This window comes from Morus notabilis, unplaced genomic scaffold (assembly GCF_000414095.1).
Source record: "Morus notabilis unplaced genomic scaffold, ASM41409v2 Scaffold582, whole genome shotgun sequence".
NCBI lineage: Eukaryota > Viridiplantae > Streptophyta > Magnoliopsida > Rosales > Moraceae > Morus > Morus notabilis.
In genome coordinates, this window is record NW_010365281.1 from 71,040 (window position 1) to 87,437 (window position 16,398).

Here is a 16,398-nt window from a genome sequence, read left to right on the forward strand (position 1 = left end):
TATATATATATAATCTCATTTTTACGCTTCAAATTATTATCTATCTCACATTTCCTTAAACTTTAGAATATTATAAATTATACCATGAATTATGCACAATGTTCCATCTAACTTTGAGTTTTCACTGATTCGAGTTTTTAGTTTTAAGTTTCTGTAATAAAAAACTATCAGAAAATGCCACATCTAACTTTTTCTGTTACAGTGAAAATCTCTCAGAATATCTTAACTCAAATTGAAAACTCGAATCAACGAAGTAAACGAAGCCTAAAACTATTACAAACTCAAATGCAATCAACCGCGTAACCTTCATATTATTAGTTAATTGACGGTGTTTTAGACAAATCACACTTATATACTTTGTGAGCCTACGAACTTGTGTAGAGATAAAATAGAGTTGTTTCTTTTTCTTCTTATTTTTTGAAGTTTTTAATTTACTTATGAGGGATTTGTTTAAATAATCTTAATTAAGGTCTCGTTCATTTTACCGATTCGAGTTTAAAATTTAAATTTTGCTATAATCAAAAAGTCTCAGAAACAATCACATCTAATTTTTTTATTACAGTAAAAAATTCTCATATAAAATTATATCTCAACTCAAATTAAAATTTTAAATTAGAGAACTAAACAGCCTCGTTTTGACTGATTTAAGTTCTAATCGAGTTGTTAACGATTTGTGATAGAAGGTCACAAACATGAGAGAAAAGGCATAGTTTACAACGCAATTTGTAACGCCTTTGGAGTTTGGGCCCAAGATGGGATAAAGAGAAGGGAAATAGTAAAAAATAAGTCAATAAAAAGTTTAAGAACGTATATAGCCTAATTTTTAGTTACAAAAATTAATAAGTCATAATTTGTTAAGTTATGGTTTATAATCAGATAAGTTATGAATAAATTTGTCAAGTTATGGTTCATAACCAGACAAATTATGGACAATTATGGACAATAACTTATTAAGTTATGGTTCATAGCCAGACAAATTATGGACAATAACTTATCAAGTTATGATTCATAACAAACAAGTTATGGACGAAAACAATAATTTAGCCTATTTATTAACTTATGTAACTTATTGACCTATTAATTTTAATTTATCTCAAGTCTTAGCTTATTTTACTCTTTCTGTCTAAAGAGAATAGTTTGAGGTTAAACTTGAAAAAATTTGAAAAAAAAAAAAAAAAAGTTCAAAAATAGCGGGACCCACCCAATCCAATCTCTGTGGTGGCCACCGCACCACCAATAGCAATTCTGTCCGTCCATTTCCTCATCCAAAACCAAAACCAAAACCCAAACCATGCTCTCACCACCACCATCATCGTCCCCTCATGGGCTGCCCTGTCACCGCCCTTCCGCCGCTTCCCCCTCCCATCTTCTCCCACCACCGCCGCCGCCACCTCCATGAAACCTCCACCACCACCAGCTCCCGCCTCCACCTGACCCGCCGCTCCCTCCTCCTCTCAACCACCCTCTTTCTCTCCTCTCCTCCGCCGTCCTCGGCTTCACCTCCTCCTCCGCCTCCGCCGTCGCCGTTGCCGTCGTCGGCGCCGGACACCACGATCACCGAACGCGTCTACCTCGACTTCAGCCTCTGCCCCAACTACTTCCGCCCCGACCGGACCCTCTCCGACGACGTCTCCTCCCTTTGCTCCGACTCCCTCCTCCTCGGCCGCGTCGTCCTCGGCCTCTACGGCAAGCACGTACCCCTCACCGTCTCCAACTTCAAGTCCATGTGCACCTCCGCCACCTACAAAGGCAGTTTCGTCCACAAGCTCTTCCCAGGGCAGTTCCTCCTCGCCGGCCGCCAGGGCGACAAGCCTGGCGAGGTCCGCCGCCCCTCCGGTTTGGCGCGGAACACCGAGACCGTCGACGCTAAGGCCTTTGCCCTAACTCACTCCAGACCTGGCTTGCTCTCGCTCTGTTTATCGGAGAACGATGACGACGACGAGATGAAGCTCGATCCGGAGTACCGGAACGTCGAATTCTTGATCACCACCGGTCCCGGACCTTGTCCTCAGCTCGATGGGAAAAACATTGTCTTCGGTTCAGTTCTTGAAGGTGAAAATTTGTTGGAAATTCCAACCTTTTAGGATTTTATTTTTGGTACGAAATAGAATTATGATTGAACATGAACTTGAAGAAATTGGACCGTCAGTTCTTTCGTGCTAATATAAGATTTATGAGATGATTTTGTTAGATTAGTGATTATCACTGCCATATAGTTCTTACATTGCTGTGTTAATGTATGATTGTAATTAAAATGGCTGAAATTTGAAGTTTGATTTGAAACTGAAAGTAGAAATAATCGAAATTTTCTTAGATTTAGTTAGAAATAATCGAAATTTTCTTAGATTTAGTACCAAATATACTATGTATGAACATTAATTGAATTAATTAGGAAAGAAAACACGTGATTTTCGTAATAATATAATCATAAATGGAATTCGACATGAACATGAGAAGGAACTAGTTTCTTAGTTCAGTCATAACCTACTTTTGACGGGAGATAACTTTCTCTGTACGATAAATTTATGAGATGAGTTTGTTAGATTAGCTTAGCATTGCCATATAACTCTTACGTGCTGTGTTTAATGTGTAGTGGTGATGAAAATGTCTGAAATTTGGAGTTTGATGTCGAACTTAAGGTATAAATAATTGCAATTTGATCTTGGAGAAATACCAAATACAATTATGTATAAACGTGAATTGGAGTAGTTAAGAGGAAATAATTTGCGTATGATATAAACAAAACATAAGAAGACATGAACATGATTTGATATCTGCAACTTTAATCTCAGATTAAAGTCTGAGAAAGAATTTTTTGTTTCCTAGTTTTTTCATAGGATAAATCATAAATCCATAATATAATTTGATCAAGTTAGTGACCGTTACTGCCATATTATTCTCTGGTTGGTTCATTGCTGTGTTGATATGTGATTGATATGAAAATGGCTGAGGTTTGGAACTGGATTTGAATTCGGTTTGGCGGTGTTACAGAAAAAGGATTAGTAACTGTTATTAGTGCTAATTCTTGTACAATTAGTGCATTAGTTTAGAAATAGCTCTTCATTCTGAGACCACTTGAGCAACTTGTAATAATTTGTTAGAGTTTGTTAAGTGATACTTTGCCATGTGTCGGTTTAGTGTGTGAGGTAGTTTTCTGTTAGAAGATGTATCCAATATTTGAGCTGTAATTCTGTACATTTCCATTTAATGTGAGATTTACAATTCAGAATCACCCTTTCTCTCATTCATCTTTCTCAATAGTAGGTCTGGATGTGGTGACATCCATAGCCGCAATACCTACGTACAGACCAGCAGAGAGGATCCGGCAATTCAATGATTTGGCGAAGTTTCTTGGTGATGAGAGGGCTCAGAATGCTCGCGCAAGTTGGAACAGACCGCTCAAGACTGTTTTCATCAGTGACTGTGGGGAGATCCAAGTGGCAAAGCCTTCGCTTTCTCCTAGTCTGCCTTGATTGATACAATTCGTTGTCCAGACAAATTTTCGAACTTCCATGAGGTAGTGGTTCTTGCTCGTTTATTTTAATATTGTTGTATGTAAAATGTGTGTTCTGTTCGGGAAATGATTTTCTTGTGAGTTTAGTGCCAAAAAAAAAAAGGGATGAACCAGAGTTCCATTAATTCGATATCTTTGTAAAGGTATGCTCCCTTTTGTTTTGCTTCTCCTAAAAGCTTTTTTCATGCTGTAGAAACTGAAACAAATAAAAAGAAACCTGTATTCTTAGAATAGATCAGAGCTGTATCTATTGCTGAGACTGGCACAGGAGCATCACCATTTCTTCTGGTGTAAAATTATTATTTTCTTTTAAGAAAAGAATGGACTATTTTTTCAGTTTCAAAACAACTAAAGAATATAGGAAAGAAATTCGAATGGTACAAACAAGAGCCCACGTCCATGCTATTGCAACGAATGGCGCGTGCATAAAAGTCGTTTCTATGAAGGGAAAATCCTAAACATTCAGCTTTTCCACCAGACCATTTGGGTTCGTTTTCATGATTTATCTGCCACTCTGAGTGCTCCCTCCACCGAAGCAGCTCTGCCACCCAAATGGCATTCCCCACCTCCAGGATGGATTAAATGGAACACGGTTATTGCCATTTTTGGTCAGGAACTTATAGCTGCTGTTCTTTCTGCTGGGAATCCAGTCTCTGCATTTGTTGAGCGCAGTGCAGACGCTCTCCTAAGTTCGGCTGTGGCCATTAAGCATGCTGCGAGCTGCATTCTTTGTCTTGATTTTGGCAAAGATATTGTAGAATCAGACTCTTCGTTTGCCATCTTTGCTCTTTACGGCTTGACTAAGGCTTGTCCTTGGAAGCTTTCTATACTCGGGTCGGATTTCCAGGAGATCAAAGCTTGCTTGGTCTCTTTGGATCTTTCCTTCATCCTTGGAACCTTGCAGCCTAAAGTTAACATTGTCAAGTGGTCCGTGGCTTTTAAATTTTTGGTAGTGTCGCGTTGCTGTCTCTTAGTGCTGGTGTTTTGATAGATGTTGAATGGCGCCCTAAACTTTACTTTAGTTTTAGTTGGGCATTTCTTTCTGGTTTGTAGCTCGGTTTCTGTTGGTTTTGTTACGTCAATTAATGAAAGATATTATATTTACTAATAAAAAGATGATAATTCACGTGACGCATCAGTTAGTATAAAAGGTTGGGACTTGAGTTGGTACCTCTAGCATTACTCTTTGAGAAAATCGACAAAGTACTCCATGAATTTTAGCTAAATCTAACAATTACCCTGTGTTTTTATAATTTAAAAAGTATCCCTTAAGTTTTTAATTATCCCAAAATTATCCCTTACGTTTTTTCAAAGAGTAAAAAAATAACCCTTTAATTGATTAAATTTTAAAAATACCAAAAATGACCTCAATAAGTACTATTTACATATTATTTTATAATTAAGTAAAACTTTTAAAACATACGTTTTAAACGTAAATAAAATCAAGAAAACAAAAGAGCTAACGTATTTGAATGACTATAGAGCAGTGTTAAGTGTATGGACAAGACTGATTTGATAAGTCTAAATCTACCAGTTGTGTATCAATGACGAGGACATGAGATTTTGTGTCTGAGTTAGACCAATTTAATCAGTTAAGTTTTGGACTTTTTTTCAAAAACATAAAATTTATTTTATTGAAAGTTTATCTTTTTCTTTAAATTTAGTTTCTTAGTTATTAGTTTTTAAGATAATGTTTAAATATTGATCATTAAGGTTATTTATGTCATTTTCAACATTTTGACTACTTAAAGGGTTATATTTTACTTCTTTTAAAAAACTTAGGGTATATGTTTGGGATAATTTCAGAGCATAAGGGGTTGTTTTTGAATTATCAAAAATATTAGAGTAAATGTTGAATTTACCTAAAACTCCAGGGATACTTTTTGGACTTTTTCCTCTGTTTTTCCCCTGGAATGAAATGGCAACTTTTTAGCGACAAAAAGAAAAAAGCAATGTATTTCTCCTAATTACAAGGCGTGCTTTTTGTTCTTTCTTTTTGCCAAGGCATTAAGACGCATACACATGCCCTTGATAGATTTTATTTCGTCATTTATATGGTTGAAGACTCATGTTTTCGTTTTCAATATTTCAATCAAAATACCTCGAATTTTTTTTCCTTTTTTTTTTTTTTTTTGTTAGCAAATTCAAGGACTGCTATGCAATCGTGTCAAATAGACGCCAAACACTAAAGAACTAGTCATCACCTAACGCAGTTCACATCATAAATATCTAGTTTTTTTTTTTCAACAAACACCCTTTTAGTGTTGCCACGTTGTTGTCGATAAAATATCAATTTCTTATAATGTGATTATGTGATCATAATTTTCTACATTTTTGTCGATAATTACATAGGATGCCCACGTTATGTGGGACAATCACTTTGGTTGAACTGTTATGCTTATTCTTACCTCGAAAAAAAATTGACCAAACTATTTAAAAATTTAAAAGGTATTATTTCAAATTAAAGAAATACATAACTAATCTCAGTATATAAATACACTTGACTAGTCCACTAATTCAAACAAATGACACGAAAAAGGCGACAAAACGTGTGCCTAATTTTTTCAATTGAGAAAGACTTAAACAAACTAAAAATTGAGTGCCTCAACTAGCTCTTTTAAACAAACTTTGATAATTGATGGAAAGTTCCAATCTAGAAAATCACCAATTATTTGCAACACCAATCAAATGACTAACCCTACGAAAGGAAAGAAATTTGATATTTCAAAAGACCAACAGTCCCAGCATTATAAAGTCCTTATGAACTTACGATTCCATGTTTTAGTTCAATTGGTTCTGGCGCGTTTCAGTATGACCATTTATAGTTGACTTATGTGGCAGCGATAACGGACAACTCACTATTGACCACAACCAATACCAAACACCCATTCTAGTTGACGCATCCCCATTGATTTAGTATAACATTTATCTCATACTAGTATTTTGCATCACCATTGATTTAGCATAACATTTATCTCATAATTTTTTTATACATAAAAATAACATTAATCACTATCACAAAACGCTTATTTATTTCAAAATACCTATTTCAAAGGGAAAAAAAAAAAAAAAAAAAAAAAAACGCTTATTTATTATCACACGACACTAAAATTTCTCAACAAAGGTTTCTAATGCATATGCTTTGTAAAGTTTGGCACCATACTACATGTTTGTCTCTTTTCGGATGTAAGTGGTTTTTATATACGAGCATAAGATTTGCTGAAACTTGAATGGTGTTTGTATCCTCTGCATAAGTGGTGGTTGTAACTAGAGCTAGCAATCCGGATAGCGACACGATGACACGACTCGAAACTCGTACGAAGTTAGTGGCTTTAGGTTTACGCGTTTGGTATGCAGTAATCTTAAGGATGAGAATGAGAATCTGCAATATTACCATGTTTGGTACAAGAATTATAATTTTTAGATTCTCAGGAAAGTGATTACCATGGGATTCACTTTCTCTCATTTTAAGGTAATTTGAATACCACCCAACATGGTGTTATTCAAATTCCCAGAAATCTTAAAATCATGGGAATCTCTTATTATTATTATTATTATTATTATTATTATTATTATTATTATTATTATTATTATTATTATTATTATTGTTACCAAATTCGGCATATTTGGGGGAAACATTATGCATGATGGTGTGGCCGTATACGTAGGGTGGAGATAATCGTTCAACATCTTCTGCTAGACCTCCTCGTTTTGAGCCATTGCGAACGGATTTGCAACTGCTAATGAGGCTGGGGTCGAGGGAGGACTAGACGTGTGGGAAGAAACTTCACTAGGGTTCTCCGGTCTTACTGCGAATCTCCTTAATTTGTCTCTATAACAATTTATTCACCCTACGTTTCACTTTTTTATTTTTTTAAAATTTTTTTTGTTATTTTTATTTTTATTTTTATTATTTTTATTATTTTTATTAATAATAATAATAATAATATTATTATTATTATTATTATTATTATTATGGATCTTCTTCCATGCGAACAACAAAACACAATAATGTAATATTCTTGGGAATTTAAAAAAGATTCATGTGTTGAACTAAACACAGTAATGTATTATTCTTAGGAATCATATTCCCCTCCATCACTTTTCTGGGAATATGATTCCTACTGATTCCTGCATACCAAACGCCCCCTAAATGGATTTGGGTCATAATCGGATTGATACGATTAACACAATTAATGAGTTGGGCTAGGGTTGACCTTCTAATACGAAGTGATACAAATTGACATGAAAGTTTATATGAAATATTAAATATAAATAATATGAATTTTAATATTTGTAGGTAAAATTCATTTATTTTTCTTAAAGAAAAAGATAAATTGACCAATAAATATGTTAAATATGTATTGACCGTGTTAAATAAGTCATTATTATATTAATTATTTATTCAATATATTAATTTAACTATGTTATACAGGTTGATACAATTAACACGATTAATAAATGAGTTGTGTTTAGATTAATATTTTTGATACGTTTAATAAACTAGTCGTGTTTAAGTTGATGTTTTCTGACACGATTAATAAAAGGTAAAGATGAACCACCCTTAATTGTAACTGTTGAAACACTGTCCTTGATGATGGTTGTGTGATCATAATTGTGCGCATATGCGGATAACATATAACCAGCAGGATGTTAAAAAAGAAAATCCCTAGTGGCTGAGTTGAGCTGTTTTGCTCATCACTGAGAACAAATATCACCCATTATCAGCAAAACCAATCAAATACTAATTCTTCACTAAAACAAAAGTTTAATTTCGTAGATAGTCTTTGAATTATTTATCTAAGGATGGCAGTATTTGTGGTAGGGTGGTCTTCTCACCAATTCACTTCTTCAAGAAAAACAATCTCATCCCCACACCGTTGACTTGCAAACTTGATAGGGATACTTACACACATGCCCCTTATCCCAACTCAAACTCGAATTTTAAATGGGTTCATCGTTTTATATATTGTATATCATAGTTCAAAACTGTTTTCTTTATAATACTAACAAAATGATGCTATGAACTACTTATAGTTTTAAAAAAAAAAAAAAAAAAAAAAAAAAGCTTCCCTAACTATAAAAACCTCAAACTATTAATGTTGTGTCAATGTGCTGTTTGGTTTCATAAAAGAACAAGAACAAGTTAATACATAATTACTAGTTTGACGGTATTTATAAAATTAAATTTATTTCAGGAGTTGTTTTGAACCACTTTACCTAGTTCAGGGAGTAAAATAAACATTTCAAAATTTGAGATGTTGTACAATTACGGTATATAATTTTTTGCTCTGAAATTACAGTAGATAGTTTAGCGAGTAAAATGAACCTTTTTCCAAAGTTTGTTGAGCTTGTTGAACTATAGATACACAGTTGAAGAGATATTTATGAAATTATTCCGAAAATAGAAGAACAGGAAGCCAATCATATTATATGAAATAGGGTTGGATGAGCATGAGTTTCAATGGGCGCAAGCTAACAGTATTTTATAAAAAGAAAATTAAATAAAATCTTTTCAACAAAAATAGAAGACACCAAGAGGACCTAGCACATAATGATGTTGTGACTCCATTCGTTGTTGCCATTGTACTTTACGGCACCTTTCAGACTTTCAGTATACCAATTTGCAGTTGCCCTGTGATGCAGCGACAATGGACTGACTCAAACAGCAATACAGCTCACCTTGATATAATTAACTTAGAAAAAAAAAATAAAAAAGAGTAAGAAATAAAATATCGGGTAAGTATGAAAAAAAATAAAATAAAATAAAATAAAAAATAAAAAAACCTTACCAGTAGAATATATAATTTTTAAGCCTCATTTCATATGAGAATAAGAATCACAATTTAATATCTAAGGTCTCGTTCATTTTACCGATTCGAATTTAAAATTTGAATTTTGTTATAGTAAAAAGCTTTAAAAAATAATCGCATCTAATTTTTTTCTACAGTAAAAAACTCTCACATAAAGTCACATCTCAAATTGAATTAAAAACTCAAATCAACGAACTAAACGGACCCTAATTGTTTAAAAATTGTACCCTATTAATAAGATATTGTTTAAAAAAATTCAGAAATATCACTCAAATGTTGTTATCTACATTTATGTCACTCAATGATACAAACTTAAGATCTATCCTGTTATGGGGGAAAATGTGGAGGACACGTGGAGAGAGGACAATATGACACGTGGCCTTAACCTCTCTTCGCAAAGCAACAACCCTCGACGTCTGGGACTTCCTTCCATTCCGTCGTTAAGAGCCCGAGTAAGAAGCCCAACTTAGGGCGTCGATTTCATCTGGCGTCGACAGGTCGTACCGTCGACCTTACAACATAGAAATCCCTCGTCATAAAATCCACCGCCAAGAAGAACGATTGGGCTAAACAACACTGGCGACGAGGGGAATGCTCCTTGGGAGAAAGCCTGACGTGGCAAGTTGCGTACAGTAATGAGAGATGTCTGCAGTACAGGCATTAAATGTAAACCCTTAAACCGCCCCTACGGGGGACAGAAAAGGGTTACAGCTGTGCACAGAGCCGTAATGGGAGACTAATTGGCTAAGTGAACAGTGCGCAAAAAGTGATTAGTGGGCTTCGGGCTGGGCCTAGAAAGGCAGACCACTTGAGTGCTTTTTTAGCCTACAGGAGAAAACTCCCCCGACGAAGGAAGCTCGGCTATAAAAGGAGAGAAACCTCATACGGAAGGGAGGTTGATCTTTCCTGAGAGAAAAGAACGAGAGAGCAATTTGTAAATTGTAACAATCTCAAAAGGAATAAAAAACCACAGTGGATGTAGCTCTTCATTTTATAAGAGTGAACTACTATAAAATCTCTTGTGTTCCTTTACTTTAAGGCATTATTTTCCCAAATTGCTCATCCCTCTAAAAACATTAAACACCTGCGGTACAAAACTCCTACATATAACGTATATTTGAGCCGGTAATCCAACGAGAAACCTAGAGGTAAACCGGCCTGTTTTTGTTGACGAAAATTTACCGTCAACAATTAGCAACTCCACTGGGGAACGAACGCGTTGGACCCCCAACAACAACAACATAGTCAGCAAGCGTGCCTCCAAGAAGAAGAATTGAGGCCAACAACCAAGGCAGCCAGATGGACGAGACCTCCACTCATCCGGTGAATGACGGGGTGGAGGAGGTTCCACCCCCGGTCAGAAACGAGGTCCCGTCCCCAGACGTGCCGCGGCCAGATCCTATGCAAATGCAGGCCCAACTAGCCACTCTAACCGATCTGGTACGTGGACTAATGACCGTGGTCGAACGCTTGGATGGAAGAAACTCTATGCCACCTTTAGAAGACACCCCGAGGCCGCTGGGACCTGCCATGGCTGAAAACCCCAACCCTGGTGACCGCCCACATATCTTAGAAGAAATCAGGGATAGTGATAATCAAAGGGGCCAGCCTAGGCCCCGACCTTCCCAATCCTCCGGCGGCCGTTTAAGGGCCTCCGGACTCCGGGCTCCTGAGGACCAGATACCAAGAGGCCGGCGAAACCCCGAGGTACTGCCCTAGAACGCAGGAAGAAACCCACCGGGAGACTCAGGGTCAGTACAGGCGGACGGGCAGGCAAGAGGCAGACCCAACGGTCAAAGGGCAGAGGCATCGAGAGTAGCTGGCTTGGCCATCTCAACAGAGGAGGCACACGCCATCATGGAGCGCATGGCCAACCTAGAGCAAAAACTCACAAGGGACGTAGCAGGCCTGAAAAAGAACATAGGGCGACTGGCTGAGGTGGTAAACATCGACATCACACCTAGCCACACACATGACCACCCATTTACCGAAGAGATAATGGCGCCACCTCTCCCTGACAAATACAGGTCACCGTCGATCCCACCATATGATGGTCGAGAGGATCCCGACGATCATTTAGAAATGTACACGGGGCACGCTCTTACATGGGTATGCCGAGGAAATTATGTGCCGAGCCTTCCGGAACCATTTAACGGACTCTGCCCGAAGATGGTTTCGGACGCTGAGGCCAAATTCTATCTCAAGCTGGGATGAGTTGAAGGAAGCATTTTCCCTCCAATTCATAGGGGTTAAAAAATATGTCCCACTGAAGCAGAACCTGACAACGATATACCAAAAGCTGAACGAGTCATTGAGAGAATGGCTTGCAAGGTATGAGGAAGCTGTTGCTGCCACGATGGATATAACTGACAGAGAGGCCTTTATGGGGGCCCCTTCAAGAGAGAGCTGAACCGAAAGCCCCCGTCCAGCTACAAGGAATTTCTTGCGCAAGCGCAAGGATACATCAACGCCGAAGAGACAGACGCAAACGACCCCGAGCACAGGTCCAATAAGACCAAAGGGACCGAATAAGGGTCGACACCAGCAAAGCAGGATGGGAAGAAGCGTCGAGGTGGAGGAAGCGGAGACAAGCAACCAGCTGCGACGTCGAGTGCTCAGGCAAGAGGAGAACCGTAAGCCTCGGCTATTTCAAAGGTACGATTCTGACCATGAACTGACAGTAGGAGTCGATGAGGTCTTCAATCAGGTCGGCCGCGGAAATCTGCTGCGCCACCCAGAGCCGATAAGGACAAATCCCAACCGAAGGAACCAGAAGAAATTCTGCAGGTTCCACGGCGATGTCGGCCACCACACCAATGATTGCGCCGACCTCAAGGATGAAATCGAGAGAGTAATCCGCGAGGGAAGGCTACAGGAGTTCAAAGCTGAACGGAGACCTCGAAATGATGGCAACGGTGGGCAGAATGACGGTCGACACCGAGAAGAGAACTAGCGTCTAGAAGACCGAGAACTTGTCAGCGTCATACGAACTGTCCTCGGTGGCCCCTATATAGGAGGAGACTCAAGGAGATCCCAGAAAGACTACGCCCATGAGGCTAGAGGGGTTTACCAGGAAAGATTCTGGAGTGTCTCCACTACAAAAACCCCAAGATATAGCAGTACCGACGTGGCGTTTAATGAGGATGACGCCAGCGGAGTTCACTTCCCCCATAACGACACATTAGTAGTGGAAGCCGTGATTGGGAACCACACTGTATGCCGAATCTTGGTAGACAATGGGAGCTCGGTGGACCTCCTGTACTCCGACTGCTTGGAAAAGATGGGGATCCGAAAGGAGCAGTTGGAGAAGACCTCCAGGCCATTATACGGTTTCATCGGGGACTCCGTCATCCCTCAGGGGACTATCCGGTTGCCCATAACCACCGGAGAAAAACCCCGACAGACCACGACAATGGCCAACTTTGTGGTAATAAAGGGAGGCTTTCAGTACAATGCTGTAATCGGGAGACCGACCCTTCAGGCACTGAGGGCAATAACCTCCGTCTACCACCAGAAGGTCAAGTTCCCTACCCCAAGCGGCATAGGTGAGATGAAGAGCAACCAGTACGAAGCTAGGGTCACATACTCTGATGTCCTGCGCGGGTACGACTAGCCAAGGCGGTAGGAGGCCAGGATGGTCTATCAAAACGCCGCCGAAGACATAGATCCCAGGGTTCAAGAGGAGGTCACATGGTCCCAACCCATCGAGCAATTGGTGGAGATCCAAGTTGATGAGGGCGAGCCAACCAAAGTACTAAAAATGGGCTCAAACATAGCCCCATCACTTAAGATTAAGATCGAAGACTTCCTCAAAAAGAACTTAGATATCTTCGCTTGGAACCATGCTGACATGGAAGGGATCGACGCCGAGGTTATATGTCACTCCTTGAACGTTGACCCCTCATATCCTCCTAAACACCAAAAGCGTCGACTAATGAACCCAGAGAGGTATGAGGCGCTGAAAGAGGAGGTCGACAAGTTGATCAACAACGGGTTCATAAGGGAGGCCCATTACCCGCGTTGGGTCTCGAACCCTGTTCTGGTGGTAAAGCCTAACAGAAGCTGGAGAACATGCGTCGACTTCAGTGATCTCAATAAAGCGTGCCCGAAGGATGGCTTTCCACTCCCTCGAATAGACGAGATGGTCGACGCCACAGCAGGACATAAAATGCTGAGTTTTATGGACGCCTACTCCGGGTACAACCAGATCCCCATGCATCCAGCCGACAAGGAGCATACATCCTTCATAACCGACATGGGCCTTTACTGCTACAACGTAATGCCTTTTGGCTTAAAGAATGCGGGGGCTACCTACCAAAGGCTCATGAATAAGATGTTTGCTCGACAGCTCGGCAAATCAATGGAGGTCTACGTTGACGATATGCTTGTGAAAAGTGCTAGGGCCAACCAACACGTCGACCACCTGGGTGAAATGTTTGGTGTATTAAGAAAATACCACATGAAACTAAATCCCCAAAAATGCACCTTTGGAGTTGGGTCAGGGAAGTTCCTTGGTTTAATGGTCAGCAACCGAGGGATAGAAGTTAATCTTAAAAAGATTAAAGCCTTGTAGGATATGCGATCCCCGACTAAACCAAAAGAGGTGCAGAGGTTAACAGGATGCGTCGCCACCTTAAACAGATTTATATCAAAAGCAACAGACAAGTGCGTCCCATTCTTCGATGCTTTGAAAGGAAGTAGGCGTTTTGAGTGGACACCATGATGCAAAATTTTTTTGTGTATAATAAATTTCCGCAAGCGTACGGTGTCAAGTTTTGAGTATAAGGTGAGTGAGTATCGTCTCCACAGGGATTGGGTTTAGAATTACCGTTAAGTACTGCGGTTATTGTAACTTAACTTTATCTAGGCAACCTAATAAGATGATGATTCAGAACTAAAACAAAATAAATATAAGAAAATAAAAATAAAGTATCTATACACAAATGGTCTAGGGACTTGATTTCGCTTTATTATTCCTATGTTCATCCTATTATGTAATCGCTAATCAATTCCGTTCAATTCATTAATCAAGGCTCTAATGTCATCTCGCAACCTCTCTCGAGTGCCTCACAAGAAATTGTATTTAAATACCCAAAACAATATCCCTATTCGAAATGAATATTTAAACACAAATTAAGCTTCGCCTTTAGAATTAGAAAATAGGAATATTGATCGCCTCTCAGCCTCACAACAACCTAAATCCTAATTTGATTATCTAACCGTTGATCTCCTCTCGGTCTCACAACAACCTAGACTATGTTTCTCAAATCTAGATAAAGAACTCAATCTCTCTCGAGCATCAAATTCGCAATTTAAAAATCATCTAACTCATTGGCCAAATAAATTAAAAGCATTAAGCATAGAAAAACATAAATGAATTGAAAATGAAATTAAATTAACAATCAACAAAATATTCAAAACATAGTTCAAATAAAACTACATCAAGTCCTAGATTTAATGTCTAGCTCAACATGGAAAAATAGATGAAAGAAGATAAAACCCAATATCCATTGAAGAGCTTCCAAGGACCTCCAAGATGAAGGATTTCGGCCTCCTTTTGATGTTTTCTTCAGATTTCCGGGGCTCCCTTTCTCAAATGGTAACTCTTTCCTTTTATACTACAACATTTTGGAGCTAGGGTTTCATACGCGCGTTGCAGCCTGCGTGAAAACGCGCTGCAGCGCGTTTTTGGAAGAAGGAGCTCACTGTCGTGGGCTGAGGCGCGCTGCAGCACCATTGGGCGCGCTGCAGTGCCCATTGGGGCTAATTCTAGGCCCTTTAGGCGCGCTACAGCGCCCATTGGGCGCGCTGCAGCGCGTGGGTAGGCCTGTGGGCTTCTTTAGGCGATATATCGCCTATTTACAGGCGACATATCGCCTGTCGTTCTGTTATTTGCGTACTAGACTAAGGCAGGCGACATATCCCCTACAAGAGGCGACATATCGCGTCTCTCGCTGTTTTTTTGCACACAGGTTTATTCGATTTCACCCATTCCTGCTATAGGTGGGCTGGAGCACACTTTCTTGCAATCCAAAGCCACCTCTTTTGTGCTTTAAAATCCTCTTTCGCCTCCTCTTGTCATTGATTCACAAGTTGGGAAATATTCTTCTTTTCTTCATGCAAAATCATCCAAGTTCGCATTTATTTATAATTCCTATAAAAAGCACACAAAATATATTAAACTAACAAAAATGCTTGAAAACTTACAAATATTCAAGCTTAAAAGTACTTGATTTGTTGGTAAAAATACCCATCATCAAATACCCCCAAACTCAAACATTTGCTTGTCCTTAAGTAAAAGAAAAGAAAGAAAAAGAAAACACAAATCAAGTACTAAGACACAAACAAAAAAAAGTGTGAGTTTTGTATCGGGTCAACAACTGTGCATGTATCTCCAAAGCCACATAATGCTCTAAGCTCAAAAGAAATGTAAACACTGAGATTATCTAGAATTTCAACATCAAGCATCAATTTCACTCCACTCAAGACTCTTAAAGTGTAAGTGTGTGCACAATCAATCTCAATCAACCAAATAAATCCGGATAGACCTATGTGCCAATGAGACTATGAGTGATATCTTAATAAGAACTACCATAGGCCCATTTTTCGTGTCACTCTCCACTAATAAAGGTTCACTTGTCATTGAAGGTGAAAAGGACTTTTGAGGGTTGTAATGTATGGCTAGGGTAAATAGGTGGATGAGATTAGAATTTTTAGGCTCAAATCACCCTAGGCATGTATCACAACTCATGGATCTCACATGATTTCCAAGAAAAGAAAAGAAAAAATTTCACCAACTCCTCTTTTTAGCATACAATCACTTTCAATTGAACCCAAAAAGAAATAAAAATAACAAAAATTTGAGAAATAAAGACCACACCCCCAAACTCAAACTCAACATTGTCCCCAATGTTGTAAAGAAATGGAATGGTAACTCAATTCCTCATCCAATTAACTCTTATAATTATTTTTTTCTTTTTTTTTCTTTTTTTTGTTTTTTTTTGTTTTTTTGTTTTTTTGTTTTTGTTTTTTTTTTTTTTGAATTGAGAATGAAAAACAACACAAACCAAT

At 38.6% G+C, this 16,398-nt stretch overlaps 2 protein-coding genes across 3 annotated transcripts; both read left to right on the forward strand.

Moving 5' to 3' along the window:
• The first annotated feature begins 1,239 nt into the window (after positions 1-1,239).
• LOC21391005 (peptidyl-prolyl cis-trans isomerase CYP28, chloroplastic) lies at positions 1,240-3,842 on the forward strand. Of its 2 annotated transcripts, none has more exons than XM_024171953.1 (2): positions 1,240-2,052; positions 3,262-3,842. In XM_024171953.1, the coding sequence occupies exons 1-2, from the start codon at positions 1,323-1,325 to the stop codon at positions 3,471-3,473; spliced, it is 942 nt and encodes a 313-aa protein (XP_024027721.1). In that variant the 5' UTR covers positions 1,240-1,322; the 3' UTR covers positions 3,474-3,842. The 2 variants fall into 2 exon arrangements, with proteins under 2 accessions (XP_024027721.1, XP_024027722.1); XM_024171954.1 differs by having other exon boundaries at positions 1,242-2,052; positions 3,265-3,842.
• Positions 3,843-11,881: 8,039 nt separating this feature from the next.
• Positions 11,882-12,940, forward strand: LOC112093466. The gene is made up of 2 exons (XM_024171955.1): positions 11,882-12,242; positions 12,342-12,940. The coding sequence occupies exons 1-2, from the start codon at positions 11,882-11,884 to the stop codon at positions 12,938-12,940; spliced, it is 960 nt and encodes a 319-aa protein (XP_024027723.1).
• The last annotated feature ends 3,458 nt before the right edge of the window (positions 12,941-16,398 follow it).